Source organism: Tiliqua scincoides, chromosome 3, assembly GCF_035046505.1.
Source record: "Tiliqua scincoides isolate rTilSci1 chromosome 3, rTilSci1.hap2, whole genome shotgun sequence".
NCBI classification, from domain to species: Eukaryota; Metazoa; Chordata; class Lepidosauria; order Squamata; family Scincidae; genus Tiliqua; species Tiliqua scincoides.
Genome location: NC_089823.1, coordinates 88,173,570 through 88,193,863, shown reverse-complemented (window position 1 = coordinate 88,193,863; position 20,294 = coordinate 88,173,570). Strand labels below are relative to the sequence as shown.

General features: G+C 44.1%; 1 protein-coding gene across 1 annotated transcript in view; it reads left to right on the top strand.

The window, feature by feature from the left end:
* GABRG3 (gamma-aminobutyric acid type A receptor subunit gamma3) overlaps nucleotides 1–19,950 on the top strand; it is a 361,218-nt gene extending 341,268 nt beyond the window's left edge. The window contains exons 7-10 of the mRNA XM_066619477.1: nucleotides 5,612–5,764; nucleotides 14,117–14,313; nucleotides 17,791–17,820; nucleotides 19,672–19,950. Coding sequence (XP_066475574.1) covers nucleotides 5,612–5,764; nucleotides 14,117–14,313; nucleotides 17,791–17,820; nucleotides 19,672–19,950 — 659 coding nt within the window. The remainder of the gene's footprint in view (nucleotides 1–5,611; nucleotides 5,765–14,116; nucleotides 14,314–17,790; nucleotides 17,821–19,671) is intronic.
* The last annotated feature ends 344 nt before the right edge of the window (nucleotides 19,951–20,294 follow it).

Here is a 20,294-nt window from a genome sequence, read left to right as displayed (position 1 = left end):
CTTTACACTCTCACATAATACCAGAACCAGGGGACATCCACTAAAATTGAGTGTTGGGCGGGTTAGGACAGACAAAAGAAAATATTTCTTTACTCAGCGCGTGGTCGGTCTGTGGAACTCCTTGCCACAGGATGTGGTGCTGGCGTCTAGCCTAGACGCCTTTAAAAGGGGATTGGACGAGTTTCTGGAGGAAAAATCCATTATGGGGTACAAGCGATGATGTGTATGCGCAACCTCCTGATTTTAGGAATGGGTTAAGTCAGAATGCCAGATGTAGGGGAGAGCACCAGGATGAGGTCTCTTGTTATCTGGTGTGCTCCCTGGGGCATTTGGTGGGCCGCTGTGAGATACAGGAAGCTGGACTAGATGGGCCTATGGCCTGATCCAGTGGGGCTGTTCTTATGTTCTTATGTTCTTATGTAAAGTGCTAAGTCCCCCTACCCCTTGCTGTGATTTCACCCCATTTTATGTTCCCTTTATGTTCCTTTCCCACTTACTACTAAAAGAACACACCAGGCCATGTTACATATTGATCACAACATGTAGTTTCACCCTTATACTTCATCTTCATTGCTCTTTTGTTCCACTCAATTACTATTCTTCTTCTGAGTCCTAACAGGATGTGGTGGTTTTAGAATTTCATCCAACATGGTAGATCTATACTTAATGATAATTCTCTACACTCTTAGTTCTTTGGGAGGCCTTTTCTAAGATGTCTTTGTCTCAAATGTGTATTTACACCCTTTTGCTGAAGCCATAAAAAGATGAGATACCTTTTTCAAGGAGTCTGAACTCAAGCTAAGTGGGAAGCAGCCACAAGAACAGAAGGCTGCAGGCATCGAAATTGCAGTCCATTGTATAAAGGGAATGAAATAAGCAGTTACGTTAGAGAGGCTGAACAGAAGGAGAATGTGCTTGTAAAAGGAAATGAGAGAAGCAAGGAAAATAGCCTCAAATGCAATTGCCACTTCAAGCTCTTCTTCTTGTCTCAGTTTTGTTGTTTGCTGGCAATGAAATACTGTCCTCATCTGGATCTCTTTTTTTAGAATCTGTTTCTTATATCACCCCACAACGGCCACTGTTAGCACTCACAAAACATGTTTCCTGTATTTATCAGCCGCCTTTCAGTCATGACAGCTCCCAAAGATAGCACCTAAAAGAAATCTAGACATTATTAGGCAAATGCCAGAGCAAAAATAATGTGCTTAATATAATTGCTGAAGGTAAACTGGAAAAGGTATTGTTTTCCACTCACCCACCAAAAAGAGAAGAAAGACTATGCCTGGTCAGACATCTGGTGACAGAGAGTTTCAAAGAATAGAGGCACCACACAAAAATACCCTGTTACCTATTAGGTTCATCAGCCTATTATCCACAATTGATGGTAGCCAAAATAGAACTTAACTGACAAGGGGGAACTCCAATAAGGTTGTCCAGACTTAAACTATTCATGGTTTTAGAGGTCTAGACTTTTGGACTGCACATGGAAATGGGGTGCAATCCAATGAAGATGCTCTATAACAGATGTTACATGCTCACAAGGGCTTAGATTCGTCAGCAGACAGCTACTTCAAGAGCTGTGGTTGTGCAATCCATTTTATTCTTTTCTAAAACCTTTGCTGAAACACAGTGCATCCGTTGGACTGCCAGCCAAAGTAAATAAAAGTCTTTTGATTTATTCCTTACAGCCTTTCTTTGTTTCAAAGCAGTGTCTCAAAATATGTACCAATTTCTTGGGGCATTCTTGGGTCTGGGCTTCAGGATGGCCGATCTCTAATTACACACTATAGAAGAAAAACCACACCGATACTGATGATAACAACTGAAACATAAACTTTCAAGTGCAGTCTGCATACTACTTTGCTCTACTGAAAGTTTTTTTTTTCAGTTTGAGGCTTTGTCTGGACCATCCAGAACTCCAGTGCAAGAGGGATGTACTTCATGTGAAAATGGTTAACTTCAGATTTATTCAAATAGGTTTGTGAAAGAGACCAGCTATTTCCAAACTGCAGGTTTATGGCTCACCAATGGGTCATGACCAATTTTTGGTGGGTCGCAAAAAAAAAATTTGGGGGGTCGCAGATTTTTGATGCTTCCTGCAAGCACTGCTGCCCAATCACCATTATAACCACGGAAGCTTGAGCGGCTGGTAAAATGAACTTTTTTTGAGGTGGGTCCCAATGCTAAAAGTTTGGGAACCACTGAAATAGACAATACAACAGAAAATAAGGCACCCACTCATTGGATAAATAAGAGTCAAAATACATACTAGTTTGGCCCTTGTATCCTTGGTTTTTGTTATTGTTAATAAGCAGTCATAGGTGGCCTACATCAGGACTTCAGCAAGGGTAAGAGAAGGGAGAGTTTAACTTTTTTCCATGGCTGCATTGTGATTGTGCCAATCTACCAGTGAAGTATGAGACTGCCAGATTTTTATTCCTTGCCAGGTGTACAGGTGGCAGCAGTTCATCTCAGGTCACTTAAAAGCCAACACTTGGCTCTACCCGAGAACCAAATTGTTGCCAGCGTTCCAAAGATTGGCAGTCTTGCAATATTACCAGGTCCTTCCTCAGAAACGACAGGTGTTTGAACGCATTCAGCCTGGTAACCTTGATGATGGAGGATTTCTTTGCTTCCAGAGCCACCACCAATAGGCTTCCACAGGGCTCCTAATCTGTTCTTGGTTGGATGCATCCTGTGTAAACCATCCCCCCAGTAGTGTAGCTAGAGGGGGCAAAACGGAAAATATTGAAGGCACCGCAATGTGCTGTGCAAGTGGTTCATCCCACTCACTGTTGAAGCCATTCCAGGCAGTGACAGCAATACGCAGTCTCTCACTGAACCAAACAGCATTGTGCATTGCCGTTGCTGCCCAAAATGGCTACGATAGCAACTGGGGGGGGGGGGTGCTGTTTACACAACATGTTGTGGTGCTTGCAGTACTTACCATTTTGCCCCCCTCTAGCTACACGATTGCTGCCCCACATGTTGGTCCTCATTCCAGCTGCTTCTTTAAAGTGTTTGGGTTCACATGGTTAGTATGTCCGTCTCTGAATAGCAAAAAGAAGCAGCAGCACCCAGGAGACTTTTTTCCTACCCTTGAAACTGGGCAAAGAATGTGCCTCACTTTTCCTCCAGTTTCTCATTATTACTGCCTCAGTACCCCTAAACTCTAAAAACTTTGTTGAAATTCTTCTAGAATCTACTTGTTTTCCAATTATATTATTCATTTCTCTCTCTATTCGCTCTTTATTTGCCAAATACTTGTCTCTGCCTTGATACAGTCCATCCAAATACTGCAAAAGCCCTCATCCATATAATTAGCATCTCTTTGAATAAGGCAATCTTATTAAGGACTTGCTTAATTTTATTTATAAGGTTCTTCTAAGCTCTGAATGAATACTTCAAGACAAGGTTCACTTTTTGTAGGCCCGTAGAAGTGTTTAGTAAAAAGCTCTGTCATTTCTCTGTGTTATATGTGCGTAGAGCAATAAATAGTCAGTCCAAAAAAGTTCTTAAAAGATGGTGATGAGGAAACATGGGAAGAAATAAGGGAGGACAAAAATAAATTATTCAAATAACAGAAATCCAAGCAAAAAAAAAAAAATCCGCATTTCAAGCTATTGTTGCATCTCTCTTTTTGTGACCTTTTTTATTTGCCAAATGAGCTAGTTCTGTCATGCCTTTTGTGTGAAAAGTTGCTGTGCCACATTATTTGCCTTCTCTTATTGTGTGTATTGCAACAACTACTTCTCTTATTGCCCTGGCATTCCCTCCCCCCCAATAAATAACATGAAAAAAGTACAGCGCATTGGTAGGAATGGGCCAAATTAAATTCAAATCCTTCAGTGATTCCTGATTCCCCCCCTTTTGTGTGTAGTTAGTCAGTGATTCCTGACTCCTCATCCTCTTTAGTGTGGCACCCACCCTGAGGGAGACAAACACAATGGTCACTCCCCATTGGGCAGTAGTACCCTGATGGCAACCAAATTTCTCAGCTCATCCCAAGCAGGACAAGATTGACTTCATAATTTAAGAAAGAGGAGTCACCAGCCAGCATCCCAGAGCAAGACAACTCCTCTCGATTGGTAAACTGATCTGCATATTAAGTAGGCATGGATAAAATGCACATTCCTTAACAAGCTTTTGTTCACATGCTTTCAAATGTTAGAAACTTACAACTGAAACAGCTGAATCCTACTTTATTCCCCACATGGCAATGCAACTGCACCAATGTGGCATACACTGCATCCCATGGGGGAATTTCAGCCTACAAAGGCCTAGAGGTCTTTTGTTTCTTTGCTTTGGGGTAAGCCCTTGCCACTTCGCTGGGTCTACTTGGACCTTTGCCAGCTATACAGCTGGCACAATTTGGAGTGAATCAGGAAAGGCAGATTGAGGTCAGGAAGGGTATAGGTGGTGCCATTGCCATGGTACTTCCCTCTTCCTACCTCAATCCAGCTTTCCTCCTGCCCCATCTCCGCCCTGTTCCTCCGCCTCATTCCATCCACTCCCTGCCTCTCTCCCTCCCCAAGTCTGGCAGAGGCAGCAGCTTCTGGCAGCTGACCTTCAGTGCCGCCACCTCTTGCAGCAGCATTTGCAAAATGGCTGCCACTGGCACATTGCATGCCATCAACAATCATTTTGCAACAGCAGAATTCTGTTCTGATGTCATAAAACACCGTCTGCACCAGCCCAATCTTACATAGGATTGGGCCACAAAGCATTGGTTCTGAGTGTTCTTACAGTGCAATCCTATGCTTGTCTACTCAGAAGCAAGTTCAATTGAGTTCAATGGAGCTTACTCCCGATAAGTGTCTTTTGGATTGCAACAATCAGTATTCATGTAATTGCTCAATGATTGCCTTCTCCTAACAGTGTCTTAAGTTTATTGTTCAAAGCTGAATCCTTAAACCACTTATTCCATCGCAATTCCATTCAATTAGATTTTACTGTTACACAGCATGACTATTTGAAGTTAGCAGGTTAGATTTGTTTTCCTCATTAGTCCTCATTCGACCAATGGAGGCTACCTAAACAAGACCTTAGGCTCTTTAGGGGTTCCCAGTCTGCCATAGGATACGGATACCATGCTCTACACATCATCCAGCGTATGCTAGGATTGACACTCATATATCTGCTCTAATGGCTGGCTGATGGTGGTAAGAATAGTTGCATCAGGGAAATACTTTTGCCTGTATACATCAGTATATATTAAGGGCAGTATATGTATACCAAATACTTTTTGATGACTATATGCATATTATATAATATGCATTATATTTTAGAAAAATGACAGAAGAACTGTAACTTGACCAATGTTAGGTTCTGATTTAGGGAAATCTGGTGTCAAATTCAGGTGACTGTGATACTTTTGTCGTAAAAAATGAAAGGTGTAGCCCCTTGCCACTTGCTAGGTGGGAGATTTGACCCTCCGACCCTGTCATTTGAGTGGGACTTATTTGATACAAAGGAATTTGTTTTTAGAGACAGCACTGTTATCATGTTTGCATATGATGAAAATGTTCCCTTTCTTCCTTACAAATACACTGAATTGTGAATGCACTGGTGCAAGCTAGTTATCAAATGATCTGCATTTTTATTGTTGCAGGTGATTACATAGTCATGACTATATACTTCGAATTAAGTAGAAGAATGGGATACTTCACTATTCAAACATACATTCCCTGTATATTAACAGTTGTCTTATCCTGGGTATCATTTTGGATTAAAAAAGATGCCACTCCAGCAAGAACAGCCCTAGGTAAGATCTCACCAAAATCTTGAATGTGGTATGTGGATCCTGCCGAAATTCTCATGTAATATTGAAATTCTTCCCAAGTTCCATTGGACAGTTGGTTCATGACTGGTTGATGCATGCTGTGCTAACAAAGTCAACAGGCATTCTGCAAACATGGACAAGCTCCTGGTTGCCACCCCTTCTGTCAATCCCAGGATAGTTACATGGGTGAGAAGGAGAACCTTGCACCATTTGACTGTGTGCCTATTCTTTCTTGCAAAATCTGGACCATTCACTTTGCACCCTTTGAGAACTACTTTTGCCCCCTTACACAACTATACAGGGATAACCAAACAATACTTTACTGGAACAACTGAAAAGCAGAAAGTAGTATGCAAGCATTCAGGTTACAGAAATCTTTTGCGGGCTGGATGTTAACAAACAAGCAGAAAATAGAGAACGGGCGGGGGAGGAGAAAATATATGCCACTGTGTATGACATCAGGTTGGTCTTCAGTCAGAAACGGGCTGAACATGAAATGGAGGGTGTGTTTTGAAGACTTACAGCCCAGTCCTAGCCAAATCGCCCCCCCCCCTGCAATTACACCAGTGGAATGGGCGCTGTATCATGTGGGGGAGGGAGACCAGACACCTCCTTGAAGTAAGGGAACATCTGTTCCCTTATCACAGGGCAAGTGTCCGCTGCCTCAACAGGTTTCTTTGGATCTGCTCAGCTATTTTGCTGCAAGTCTGAGGAAAGTAAGAGAAAGGGAGTGGGCACAAACCAGTGTCATTGGAGACCACCTCTCCTTCCCCTATTCCATCTGCAGACCCAGGTAAGATTAGGCCATAATGCATGTTGTAAGCCTTCCTGGGCTGCCTGTTCTGGGGTTGGGGGCAGGGTATACATTACAATCAATCAATCAGCAAGCAAGCAAGCATGTGCCAAGTATTTAGAGTATCACTTACATAAGCATTTGGGCAACCCCTACTTACCAACTATTTGCAGTCTTAATGACAAACTTGATCATAGAAATCAAACAGCCTGTGAGGTATGGTTTGACTTGATCAGTGAATTGGATCCAACCTCCACCACCACCTGGAAGGGTATCAGCAGAATGTGGAGAGGCGGGTGAGGCAGAGCCTCCCCATCAGAGTCCTTTGGAAAGCACTGCCACCATGTGGGGTGTGCAAGCACTCACAACCCACATGCACTTAGGTTGTGAGTGCTTTCACACTTCACATGGCAGTGGCACTTTCTAAAGGACTCAATTGGGGTGGCTCTGCCTCGCCTGCCTCCCCACCCATCGCACATCCTTGGGTACCAGTAATGGTTTTTCAGAGGTCCTCGGGTAATTCTTACCAGTGTCTCAGTATGAATGACACTTCACAGTTAGACACACAGAGCAAGTTTTAAATATACTTTTTTAAAAGGAAGTTGCAGGAACAGTAAAAGAAAGAGAGTGTAGCTAACTCACTGCCCAATCAACCGCAACTCTGCACGCAGTAATGCAATGGCACCAACATGACATCTGCTGAATCCCATGGGTGAGTTTCCGCCTTGGGACGCCTCCTTGGGGTAAGGAAATATTTGTTTTCTTTGCCTTGGGGTAAGCCCCTGCAGGTCCAGTGGGTGAACTCTAACCTACACCAGCAATATCACTGGAGCAAGTCCACATTGACCCAGGCAGATCAGGCCTGGGAAAGGGGTCAGGATTTGTTGGATGCTGTTGTCAAACCTTCCCCCTTCTTGGGCCCAATCTGTCTTCCTCCCCAGCCCTGTTGCTCCCCCATACCAGCCACCCCATTCCGCCCCCGCCTTCTTTTCAACCCTTGCACTGCCTTACCCCAGGTAGTGGCAATCTAGCGTCTGTCATTGCACCGATCCAGTCACTCACTGCTTCTGGTGGCAGCCAGGCTGTGCTTTCCAGCGGAGTCATATTTGTGACAGCCGCAAAGCACATTATGCCAACAGAACATTCATTCCACCAGCATAACACATCCTTGGGACTGCTAGACCATCACTGCTAGATCTTTCCACTGTAGTGTGTAGCTCACTTCTTACTGGTTTGAGCCAGTACTTTGACAGGGAGCATCACTCACAATCATGACAAGTCAGAGATGGGAATGTACTCAGTGAGGGGCAGGCCTTGGTAGTGAGGAGGCAAGGTAAACAAAAGAAAGAGCACATTTTAAACATACTTTTTAAAGAAAGGAAATTTAAAACATGTCTTAGGATTTAAAAAAAAAAAATCAGACACAAAAGTTTCCCGCATCTGAGACAGTAAGTACAACATAATAAAATACCATATAGAATCGGATAAAAATCATAGGAGCAGTAGTCAATTAGCAGCAAAATCAGTCAATCTAGATAATCCAGCTGAAGCCAGGAAAACACACCCGACCAGTTATAAAACACAGTGTTATGCCTGGGCGACTTCTTTAGCTGGTGCTGAAAAAATTGTCTGATGTCAGATAAGCTTCTCTGGAGAAGGAATTCCTTGTGCAGGACACCCCAGTGGAGAAATCACTTTCCACTGTCAGCACCCACCTATCTTCAGTTAGTGAGGGGAACTGAGGGCAGCCTCTGATAATCTGATGGATTTGAGTAGGCTTGTACTGTGCTGTGTCTTTTGAAAGCAGCTGTTCATATCACAGATCTGATTGAGGGGGGGAAAAGGTCCTTTGCTTTACCTGCAATTTCATCTCCAGTACTGTCAGCAGCTCAAGGGACTGTGAAAATAGCAAGCAAGTTACACAGGATGATAATTCTAAGGGCAGCCTTCCTCTTTTTCACAGCATCTCTTGGCCCTGACTCCTATGCAGGTTCTGTCTGCAGTGAATGCTCAGCCATGAACTGTGGATGGCTAAACAATTGTGTGGAAGCACATTTCTTTCACAGAACACTCATCTCCCACATAAGCATAAATCAAAATGTTTTCCACACAGTTTGTTGTTTGCTGCTCAAGGGGCAGATTGCTGCTTCCCTGTGGCTACATCCCCAATGGGAAATGTAAACCTATAAATGGCAAAAGGAGATGGGAGGGGACCAGATTGTATGGAGGAAGCATTCAAAGTATTGTTTCTGCAACTAATGACACAGGACATATTTTTGCCCAGTCCACAGGTGTACATATTTAGTCCCTGTTGTGCAACATTGGGCAGAAATGGCTTAAAGAGTGGAGGATCAAGCCCTAATTCTAACCCAGACTCCGAACATATGCATTAGAACAACCAACACTGAATGAAGCATGTTCTGTGGGTAGAAAAGGAAAAGGGAAGGAGCTGTAACCTTTTCTCAAAGAGTTTCCCTATGCAGTCTAACAGTCCTGAGGGACAAGTTTTAATCCTATGCTGTTTCCATTATTGGCATTATGAAAGTAGGTGGAAACGGGGGGGGGGGAGAGGTGGGTTTACGCTCACCGAGAACCATGTCCCTAAGCATTGCTCAAACTTCCCGTCCCTGCACATTTTTATAATAGGCATAGAGACAAGAACGGAACCAGGCAGAGTCAAGGAATGATTAGGCACAGCTGTGGATAACTTTACCAGACATGCTTTGAAATGACAGAGCAGACTCTTGAGTGATATTTTCACAATACTTGACTTTTATCAAAGAACAAAGCAGGAGTAAATGTCAAGTGGCTTTAAGCAACCAGCAAAAACCTGGGGCTCTGGCTTTTCAGAAGCAAACTCTCTTATCACTGCACACCTCTGTTTCCAATCTGATTATAGGAGGCAGAGGTTGGAACTTTAATCACAACATGGTATTATCTTTTGAATGTTTGCATGCCCTGCTGGCCAATGGGAAATTAGAAGGTTAATAAACATCCATGCAGAAAGTTTCCAAGAGGCCTGAAGGTGATTGGTACCTACTGACTACTGACATCCAGCAGATTTGTGGGCAGGGCAAGGTGTCTGTTTCCAAAAGCACATTCTGCTATATCATCTTATTGATTAGGTCCTGAAATGAAGCTCATTCATAAAAGATTATCTTTCTTGTCCCACATTCCAGCATCACATTCAGATTGTTGGAACAGGATCCCCTGTGCGTTGAGATTGCCCCTGAAAAAGGACTGAGTGGGCCTTAGGCTCATGTGCTCCTTGTTGCCTGTCCCCTTGTCCTGTCTCTCATTGCAAGAAGTTGAGAATGAACAAATGGGAAACCTTGAATTTAAATAATCTTGGAATTTCCCATTGGATTCTTCATTTCTCACTATAGTAAGGGGAGGGGTTGGAAAAGAGTGAGAAGTTTACCTCTTCCTTCCCATGTGTCCTTCAATGCAGGGGAAAATATGGCCTAATAGGAAATAGCAATTTTCCTTGACTGTGGGAAGTTTGGTCATTCACCTCTCTGTGCTCCAAGGGGACTGAGAGACGAATGGGACAATATTAAGTAGGAGAGATATGAATAGGTACAAATTAATGGCCCACTCTCAACTTCTCCCAAAGAGCTATCCCAAGGTGGGAGGAATAATGTCCTAACAGGCCAGGAATGTGCATTTCCATGCTTTACATAAATAGAACGGGTGTCGTGTTTTAGACAATGCATACAACAGAGCATTCCCTTATGTTGAAAATCCTTTATTTTATGTATTTTATGTTGAAAATAGTGTTTTGGTAATCTCACACTTTTCTTAAGTGTCTCTCAATTAACTGTGTTTATTTACCAGCACTTGATTCACTTCTAGTTATTCTTAAGTGAAACAAGTGCTGGTAAATAAACACTGTTAGTTGAGACACAGTGTGATCCAATGGTGAGTATGCTGGATTTTGAACTGGGTGATGGATTCAAGTTTGGTTTTTGCCAGGACTCACTGTGTGTGTCTTTGGGCACATTACTATATCTCAGCCTCACTTCCCCATTTGTAAAACAGGAGTTATGATGACCCAGCTTAGAATTCTGTTTGTGGGGAGCCAAACCCCCTAATTAATTATTGACCAAGAACATTTCTACAAGTACATTTCAAAATCAAACATGCTAGATGATTGGAAGGCCACATATAGAGATGAATCACATCTTTAAAGGTCAACTAAAGCACCATCCCCTGTTCCCTTATGGCTAATTTTAGGAAAACCTTTTCAAGTAGACCCATCCTTTTTGAAAGTAGAGTCACCCTTTTGGTTTGTTGATGGTTTGGCATTTGGTTGGTTGGCAACCTTCAGTCTCGAAAGACTATGGTATAAGCCTACAGCACCCGGTATTCCCAGGCGGTCTCCCATCCAAGTACTAATCAAGCCTGAGCCTGCTTAGCTTCCAAAATCAGACGAGATCAGGCATGTGCAGGGTAACAGTTGCTGTATTTATTTAAGCTTGAAAGGGGAAACTATCTCCATAGAACTACTAAAGATTACTCAATTCCAAATCCATTGCTATGAACATTTTTTTTACAACACAGCTAAAGGCTACCTGCTGGAAGTATCCTCATGTTTTTATATCATTAATGTTAATTAGTCAGGATGAATAGGGAGATTCATTGGATCTGGTAGTCCCTTGGTGCAACTCCATTAACCTCAAAAGAGATACATGAGGGGGAAATTTCACTCAGTGAAATTAATTAGTAAAATGCTAGTGCTCTTGGCTCTAAGTTGAATGGAGAAAAGGTTTTATCCCCTTTAACACAGCTCTTAGGATGCTATGCAACTTATGGTGAAATAATAAACATAATCAGAAAGAAGATAGTGAGTGGAGAACAGAGATGTGAAATAGTTTTATTTAAGCATTGTAAATGGAACTCTTAAAACACTTGATTAATGTATAATTCTACTCTATTTGCTACCTTACAGTCTTTGTCATGTGTAAGAATCAAACAACAGAAGATGCAGACAGTTAGGGTATTTGCATCCTGAACAAGTGTGTCCCAGCCAAATGCATTCCCGTCATTGGTGTCCCTAGACATTAACATTAATCTATTTTTGGGAGGTCCCAGTTATTTGTGTCCCACTATAACTGGGCAGCAAACCCCATGTTATATATGCTAAGCCTCTCATCCCAGCCCTAATCTGAACCCTGCCTTTTTGTTTTAAAAATGAGAAAGTACATTTTAAACAAGTAAATAAATAAATATGGACACAAATGTCTGGGATGCAAAAAAAAGAAAAAGAAAAAAAGACACAAATGTCCAGGGATGCCAATAACCGGGATGCATTTGGCTGGGACAGAGTTGTCCAAGACACAATGGTTTTGTCACTGATGTAGACAATATCCAGTCTGCCAAGGCTTTCCATCAGAATATCTCCCCCCATCCTGCTCAATTTTTTTCTCCCATCTGGAACAAGCAGCCCATCCACTGGGTGTGTAACCCCTTCACAGGGTCTAGGCATCACATATTGGACGAAAAGCCTTGGTGATCCAGATATGACTCGCAAACCTTATCCTGTTCACACCTGGCACAGAATGTGGCAGTGAGTATCCTAGCAAACTGTATGGTAGAAATATATAGCTTCTTACATACAGTTACATAGCCAAATTATTAAACCATGTTATAGTAGGCGGGAGTGGCTTCAGTGGTCAGATTAGGCTCACTTGATCAGTTCAGGCACTGGCTGAGGACACATGCCCAGCAAGGAGCTCACTTGCTGAAGCTAATTTCTGAATCTTCTGTGCTTTCTGGCAACCATGGCACATCAGCTGTGATGGGCAGCCCAATCCTATCCTTCCCTGGCACCCAGCAGTACAATGGCACCAAAATGGATGCCACTGATACTGTGGGGCCAGGGAAGCTGCCCGACCCTACAGGCGGCCCTGATGGGTCTACTCAGATCTGCACCAGTTCTTAATCTGGCACAGCACCAAAGGGGCCCGTGTAGGTCTGCGCAGCTCAGGAGGCGGGGATAGGATTCGGTGGTAGCCTCTGCCTCTGTTCCTATCCCCTTCCCAGATTCAGTTCTCCCATTCTACCCTCCTTGCTACCAGTTCCACCCCTTCCTGCCTTGCCACCCCCTCTCCCCGAAAAGCCTCCCCGCCGCCCAGCAGGAATACTCACCTCCCAGTGCTCTATTGACATGTTCTTCCGACACTGAGGCCCAGCACCAACTGGCGCTGGCCTCTCTACAGGTACTGGGTATCTCCCACCAGCGGAAAAGTGCCTTACAGCACTTTTGTGACACCCACTACCAGCAATCCGGCTGGAACGCTGGTGGTGAGTAGGGCTGGTTAGGATTGGGCCCTTAACACTACACCTAGCAGCCTGTTTGGGAGTGTCCATTTATATCTTCACAGGGCCTTCAGGGGAGGCTCCAATTGGTTATTGGGAAGAGCAGGAGGAGGAATTGATACCCATCATCCATTGCCAGTAAGCTTGAAGGTCAAGAGACCCAACATTTCATGGAGCCCAGTGCAGGGCTTTGCCCAGGGCCTCTAGCACCCTGGTGCAGGCAGTGAGAGAGGATAGCCAACATCTCTGTCTCAGAAGCCAATAAATCCTAGAGTCAGATGAACAAAGATTTTTGGCTGTTGACCCTCTCCTCTGAGCTCCAGGCTCCATGCATGTTCTGCCATATTCCACCCATTTTTGCCCCAGCCCACAAGTGATAAGGAGCCACTTAAATCGAGTCATATCCAGTTGTTGGGTACAGCGTTTTAATCCTAGGATTGTAATTTTCTATCTGTAAGTTATTCTCTTATTATTTTAAATCGCCAGTTTTTCGATTACCAGTTTGATGCCCCATTTTGCTTTTCGTGGTCTTCTGAGCCTGTAACTTCCCCCTCATTTTAATTCCCATCCCCACTTCTAACACATTCTGGAACAGAAGAATGGCACAGAGACGAGATGATCTACTTTAAAGTGGGTTGACTTTTTCCCCCCTAGTTGCATGGATATACAAAACTATTTACCATATGTCAGCCACTTGTAGCTTCACTGTGGATTTCCTGCAATATGATGGAGAATTTTACCAGGCCTCCCAAATGACTGGAGAATCTCCAGCAGGAGAAGATGGTGAAATTCATCTCATCATACAGAAGGGCCCTGCTGCTTGCAAAGTGAGTTTACAAGCAGTTGTTGCGTTCTCCTGCCATCCCAACTCCCAAAGAGTATCCCAAAGCAGGAAGAAGAGGAATTGGATAGCTTCTTGGAGCATTTGGTGCCCTGCTCCCAAGTTAGTCAATATTACATAATACCGAGGAGGAAATGCAGCAGTTTTATCGCCAATCTAATTATTTTTGTAGGTACTTAGTTCCGTATTATATGAATACAGCATTCAATTTGCAATGTATCATTCACTGTCTTTTTCAATAGACTATGAAGACTGTAAAATTCAAAGTCATTTTTACCGCAATTAAGGTAAATTAAGGGAGAATAATTTGGCCACAGTTCCATTATGTATCTACATTTTTTTCTCTTCAGTAACACAAAAATAAATTTTTCTGCTACAGGCATCACCACGGTGTTAACTATGACGACTCTCAGCACTATTGCAAGAAACTCCTTACCCCGGGTTTCCTACGTCACTGCCATGGATCTGTTTGTGACTGTGTGCTTTTTATTTGTCTTTGCTGCTCTGATGGAGTATGCAACCCTAAACTACTACTCAAGCTGCAAGAAGCCTCACTGTACAAAGAAGAAAAAGTCGGTAAGATGGGGCGAGACTTAAAGCAGGGAACAAGCCGTCTGCGTTGACATTCCACGGTAGGAGGGTTTCAAAGGTTGATGCAAGGAGATGTATATGAAAAGTATGGTGGTGAGGCTGCATGGAATTGTAGCCACATCAAGAAGCACAACACTGGAAATCAGGGACATGATATATAACATGAGACTGCATAGCGCAGACATGCAAATCTAGGTAAATAATTGGGCTCCAGGTAAATGGGAATCAATGAAACCCTACCAGTGTCTCAGGGATAATGATGTGAATCAGAATTTGGTAAGACTTGAATCAATAACCGCTTCTGCGATGACTTCATAGGATACTGAGGCAAACTAGTGGTCCACTTAAGTCAGTATTGCCAACGGGCAGCCCAATCCTAAGGGGCAGCCCAATCCTGAGCTGCCCGGGGTGCCCCCGCTCGGCAGCACCACAAGGGCTACCACTGCAGCGCCTCCCGTGCTACCACGGGAGGCACCTCAGGAGTAGGGGACGTTCGTCCCCTTCCCCTGGGTAAGGGAGGCAGCCCCACAATGGGGCTACTCTCTTTAACGGCGCCCTTTGGGTGCCGCTAAAGTAAAGGCACTCATGTGTAAAGTAAAGTAAAGTAAATGTAAAGTAAAGGCACACAGCCTTCACAAGCACTGAGGATCCACTGCCCCATGCATGCCTCTGGCACACACACACACCCACATCACGCCGGCCTCCCTGCCCCCTCCCTGTGTCACATTGGCCTCCCCCCTTCCCGGAACACCCCCATCCCCATCCCGTTTGCCATTCTGCAGCTCGGTGGTGGCAGGCACCCCCGAGCTGCAGAATGTGGGCACCCACCAGGCAGTGGCTCAGCGCCGGCCAGAGCTGAGCCACCTCCAGCGGGAGCCCGACAGTAAGCCCTGCAAACCTGCCTTACGGCACATTTGCGACTGTGGTCTGCGCCGAGGACGCGTGGTGCAAACCATAGGATTGGGCCCTCAGGGTCCAATCCTAGTCAATTTTCCAGTGCCAGTGCAGCCATGCCAATGGGGTATACACTGCATCATGTAGGAAAGAGTGAGTCTCAGAGGCCGCCTTAACATATGGGAACATTTATTCCCTTACTTTAGAGCTGCATTGCAGCTGCACCGGTGCTGGAAAGTTGGTAGCAGCTGGGGTTTTAGAATGGAATTTTTCTCTGCCCTACCTGGAGTTGCCAGGACCTGAATCTGGCAACTTCTGAATGTAAAATATGTGCTCTGCCACAGAGCCATGACCCTTCCCCAGTGTGTGCCGTCTCTGTTGGGATTTCACTTTCTCCATCCCCATACAAAAAAGTGCCCTCCATCACTTCTAGATTTCTATCTGCCTCCTGTTCTGCCTCCCCATAGACATACACCCAATAAAAATTCTCTTGCCATCAAGATCTGTAATAGGGGGCAGATATTTTCCCTATGAACGAGTTTAGAAAAAACATTTTCTCTCTTGCACCGTTTAGGACCCCATCCTATGGAAGCATTTCATCAGTAGAAGGCCCTCTCTATTAGCGCTGCTGACACTGTGACAACATGCACAACAGGGTCACCAGCTCAAATGGTTGGCAACAACATGCATGTCACTGGAGGAGGCACACCAATGTACCTCCTCTGGTGGTAGCAGGAGGCTTCACTCAGGAAGATTCCTGAGTAACCACAAGGAGATGAAAGCAGTCAATCTGCTGCTGCAGCTAACAGCCCAGTCCTATCCCCCACTATGCTGTAACCTGCAGGCGTGCCATGGAGATGTATGATGGGGAGGGCGATCCGATTGCCTACAAGACCCCAATGGCCTCTTCCAACCTTTGCCAGCTATATAGCAGGGGGTGGGGTGGGCTGAAAAATGGGGGGTTAGAATGCAGGACATGTGACTGCCATAGGTTCCATCCTCTCCCCTCCCTCCGCTTTCATGTCCCCAGTTCCTGCCCTGAAATGCCCCATTACTCCCCCTCCCCCTTCCTTGCCCATCTCTGGGGATAGGATTGGGTTGTTAAATGCAGCAGCTGATTGGCTGCTTTAATCTTATTATGGTTCTTCAGGAATCCTCATGGGCAATTATCCTTCGTGGGAGGTGTTGCTTTGTTTTTGCAACAAGCATCCATCTGCTTTAAGCCTCTGTAGTATAAAAATGCAGTGTACCGACACTTGAAAATTCTGGAGATGTACTTATGAAGAACAATTAGGATAGGGAGGTATTTATAGCTTGGTGGATTGTAGTAATTCTTCAACTAATGTGTGCACAGTGGCTCCATTTTCTGCTTGCAGTTCCCACATTAAAATTTTACAGCTCCCACAGAACCCTTTCCTCTGTTTTATATCAACATTTTTTTAAAAAAATATAAAAAAGTTCCTTTTAATTCATAGGGGAAGGGTTAATATGTCATATTGCCTTCAGGCAACATACACATCAGTATATTAAAGATTCAAGAGCAGCTCAGAAGTACATACATCCTGTGAAGTACTGCTGTGTATTATGCCTTCCTCCAAGATGATTTAAGACCAGGAGAGAGTCATGGGCAGTGCTCCCAGGTCATAAAACAGACTAGAGATTCAACATTTTTGACTCTGCTGATTTTAAGTACATGTTTCTCATTTGAATCCTGAATGATTTAAATCATTTAAACTCATTTGGATGATCCAACTCCATTGGCTGAATCTTGTCCATAGAATGAACCTGAACAATTCTCTTAGATGCAAAATGAATGGATCTGGCTGCTCCTCTGGCAGAATGAGCTGTCAGTGCCAATTGCCTTATGGCAGTTGTAAAAAGCACTATTCAGGCACGCCCTGGGAAAACACCAGCAGGAAGGCAAGAACCTTCCCGCACATGCTGGCAGATCCACCTGGAACTGCAAAGGCAGGTAAGTTGGTGGGGGAGGCAGGACGGCTTGAGGGAAGGGCTGAACAGGGCAGGGAAGGGCAAAATGAGATGGTAATGGGAGCAGGGAGGGAAGAACAGGGAGACAGTGGGAGTGGATGATAGGTGGATTGGCTCCAGGAAGAGGGTGGATTCGGCGGCAGCAGCAGCAGTCTCCTTCCTACACTCAATCCCGCAGCATGGGCCCATGCAGACCTGGGCCAGCAAATTTGCTAGTTCAGGTCCAAGTAGAACCCTCCATGCTATGGAGGCTCACCCTGGGTTAAGGGAACAAATGTTTTCCCTTACCCAGAGAAAACCTCCACAATTGCCCGCCCCACCCCCGCAGGTTATAGCGATAGCCATTTTGGTGTTGCTGCATTAGTGGAGGGGGGGGAACAGGATTGGGCTGTTGGGCTGCAATCTTACATACACTTTCCTAGGAGTCAGCCCTACCTACCACTATGGGAGTTACTTCTAAGTAGACATGCATAGTATTGCTATTAGACATCTTAAACTTTTTTTTTTAACCTTTGAAAATAATTTTTTGACTCATTACCAAAAATGAACACAGCATAAAACTTGTTTGTGTTTTTTTAGTTGCCTGATGTCAGTTTTGGACACATGATGGTGAGTAAGCCTATTTAGTTTGGTTTTCTTATTACTAAACCTTAATGTAATATATTTTATAAAAAAATAAGTTTTATTCATTTTTTACTGTTTCTTTGGAACTGGTTACAGTCCCAAAATACTTTGCCTTAGTGCTTCTGAGGATTAATATATTAAGAGATTGGTATTGTAGCAGGTCAAGGCAAGGACCAAATGGACACAACGGAGGTTGAAGGAGCAAGTTTATTTCCATTGCTAGCAATGCGTCTCAGCGAGACCTCTCCCAAAGGCTCAGCGGCGAATACTCAGGGCTTCTAGCTTCTATACACGTCAGATTTAACTTTGATTAACATATGACAAGCAACTTATCTCAGCAGCTTTAGCATACCACATGAATCTCCGCCTCTGTTTGCATTCCCCTTACTCTATTTGGAGCCCCCCAACTCTTGTTTACGCATTGAGGTTTAGTGGAAAATCCCCAAACTGGTCTGCGCCTGTCTTTGCTCTAAAAGCATGTTTTCCCCTTCCCTTCCACCTGTGCTCGCGACTTATCTGAGGGTCATAGAAAATTCAGTGGTTGTTGGCTCAAAACCTGCCCTTGGCTTATCTGTGGGGTCGACTTATAGGTGGGTATCTGCAGTGTGTCAAGGCAGGCAGGCAGGCAGCCTGCAGGCTAGAGTGGAAACTAAGAGCAACGATTATCAGGAAGCAGAAGGTTAACCTCTCTGCTTATAACATTTGGTTAAAGCAAGACACATTATTGCTTTGTGCAAATGTAATGAAAATAAACAAAGGTAATGGGCTCAGAGGTGTGGGGAATTGCAGAGATAGGATTCCCCCTTATCAGCAGTTTCTGGTATTTACAGGGGGAGGAACGTATCCTCCATGGGTACCACGGGATGCCTGTAATGCCTGGTGTATACAGGGGGAGTCTTAGTATTCATGGGGGATCTGTTCTCAGACCCCCATGGATACTGGTAGTCACAGATAAATGAATCTGTGATTTTTGGCCCTTTATGCCCTCTGAAGGGGACTGGAGCTGTGCTCTTAAGCATATGCTTTGGTTATGCTCAGAAATTCTCTTATTGGGGGGGGGGGAGAAGTTACTAATAGTTTTACTATTGTATTGCAACAATCACTGACATTTGCCGATACCTGCACCCTTCTGAACTGGAAGTTAACAGTGGGACAGTGGAAATGGACTGTGTACCCTTACCCTCAGTTAAAAGACTGATAGTGGGAGGATAATTGCCCTCCAACTAAATAGTCAATGGATTTAAAACCTGTGCTCCAGAGGGTTTACTGAAGCCCGCAGTGGCAGCGCATGTCCACCTGCCGCCTCTGCGGGCTTCAGAATGGCCCATTGAGGCAAAAAAACGCTTCCAAGGGAAACTGGAAGTGACGTTTTTATGCCTTTTAAGGCATTCTGAGGCCTGGAGAACTTGGGAGGATCCAGGCGGGGAACAAGTCTGGCTCAATGCGGGTTGGGGGATCCGCATTGAACTAGATTTGCAGGTACAGGATCCGCGTATATGTACATGCAGGAAGTCCTGGCACCATACGGATTATATATTTGAATGTTCTATGTACACCCATATAAAAATTTATTTGAAGAGTTTAAGCCTGAAGGCCATCACAAAACAAACAGATGAAAAATTTAGGCTAGAAAACTTCCAACAATCTCCTTTTCTACATGCAGGTGTTTGTTTGTTTTTAGATGAGGTACCCTACAAACTTGCAATATTCCTCCTGCAGTTAGAAGTGGTAGTTCCAGGAACGCTGATTTGTCCCCATGTATAGGTCACTGTATGCATGCTGAAACTCAGATGTCACTTTAATTGGGTACAATCGCTATCCTTCCTTTTTCTATAGAATTATTCTGTATTGGAGATGAGACCTCCTCCTACAGTCATCACACTGAATAATGCCATGTACTGGCAAGAATTTGAAGACAATTGTATCTATGAATGTCTGGATGGGAAGGACTGTCAGAGCTTTTTCTGCTGTTATGAAGAATGTAAATCAGGCTCATGGCGGAAAGGACGGATACACATAGACATCTTAGAACTAGACTCCTATTCAAGGGTCTTTTTCCCTACATCATTTCTGCTGTTTAACTTGGTGTACTGGGTTGGATACCTCTATCTCTAAGAAACAGGGAAGAAAACTGTTTTTCATGCTTCTTAGGAATGGTGAATATGTGGAAGTAAAGAACATGGCCAGTGTCATCGTGAAGTCTAAAGGTCACCTTTTCACATCAAAGAAAGAGAAGATTTTATTTACCTATTTGCCTGAACAACACAAATATTCAAATATGAGACTTTTGCTAAGTACATCAGAACGCTGTGGTGTCACAAATGTTTATTAACTGTTCTTATATGATGGAGCGTTTGCTGTTTTCTCTGGGTTACAGATTGGTATATAGCATTCAGGCAAGGAAGCTAACAATATTCTAATTAGGTTTACATTCTAATTAGGTTTACATCACCCTTTAA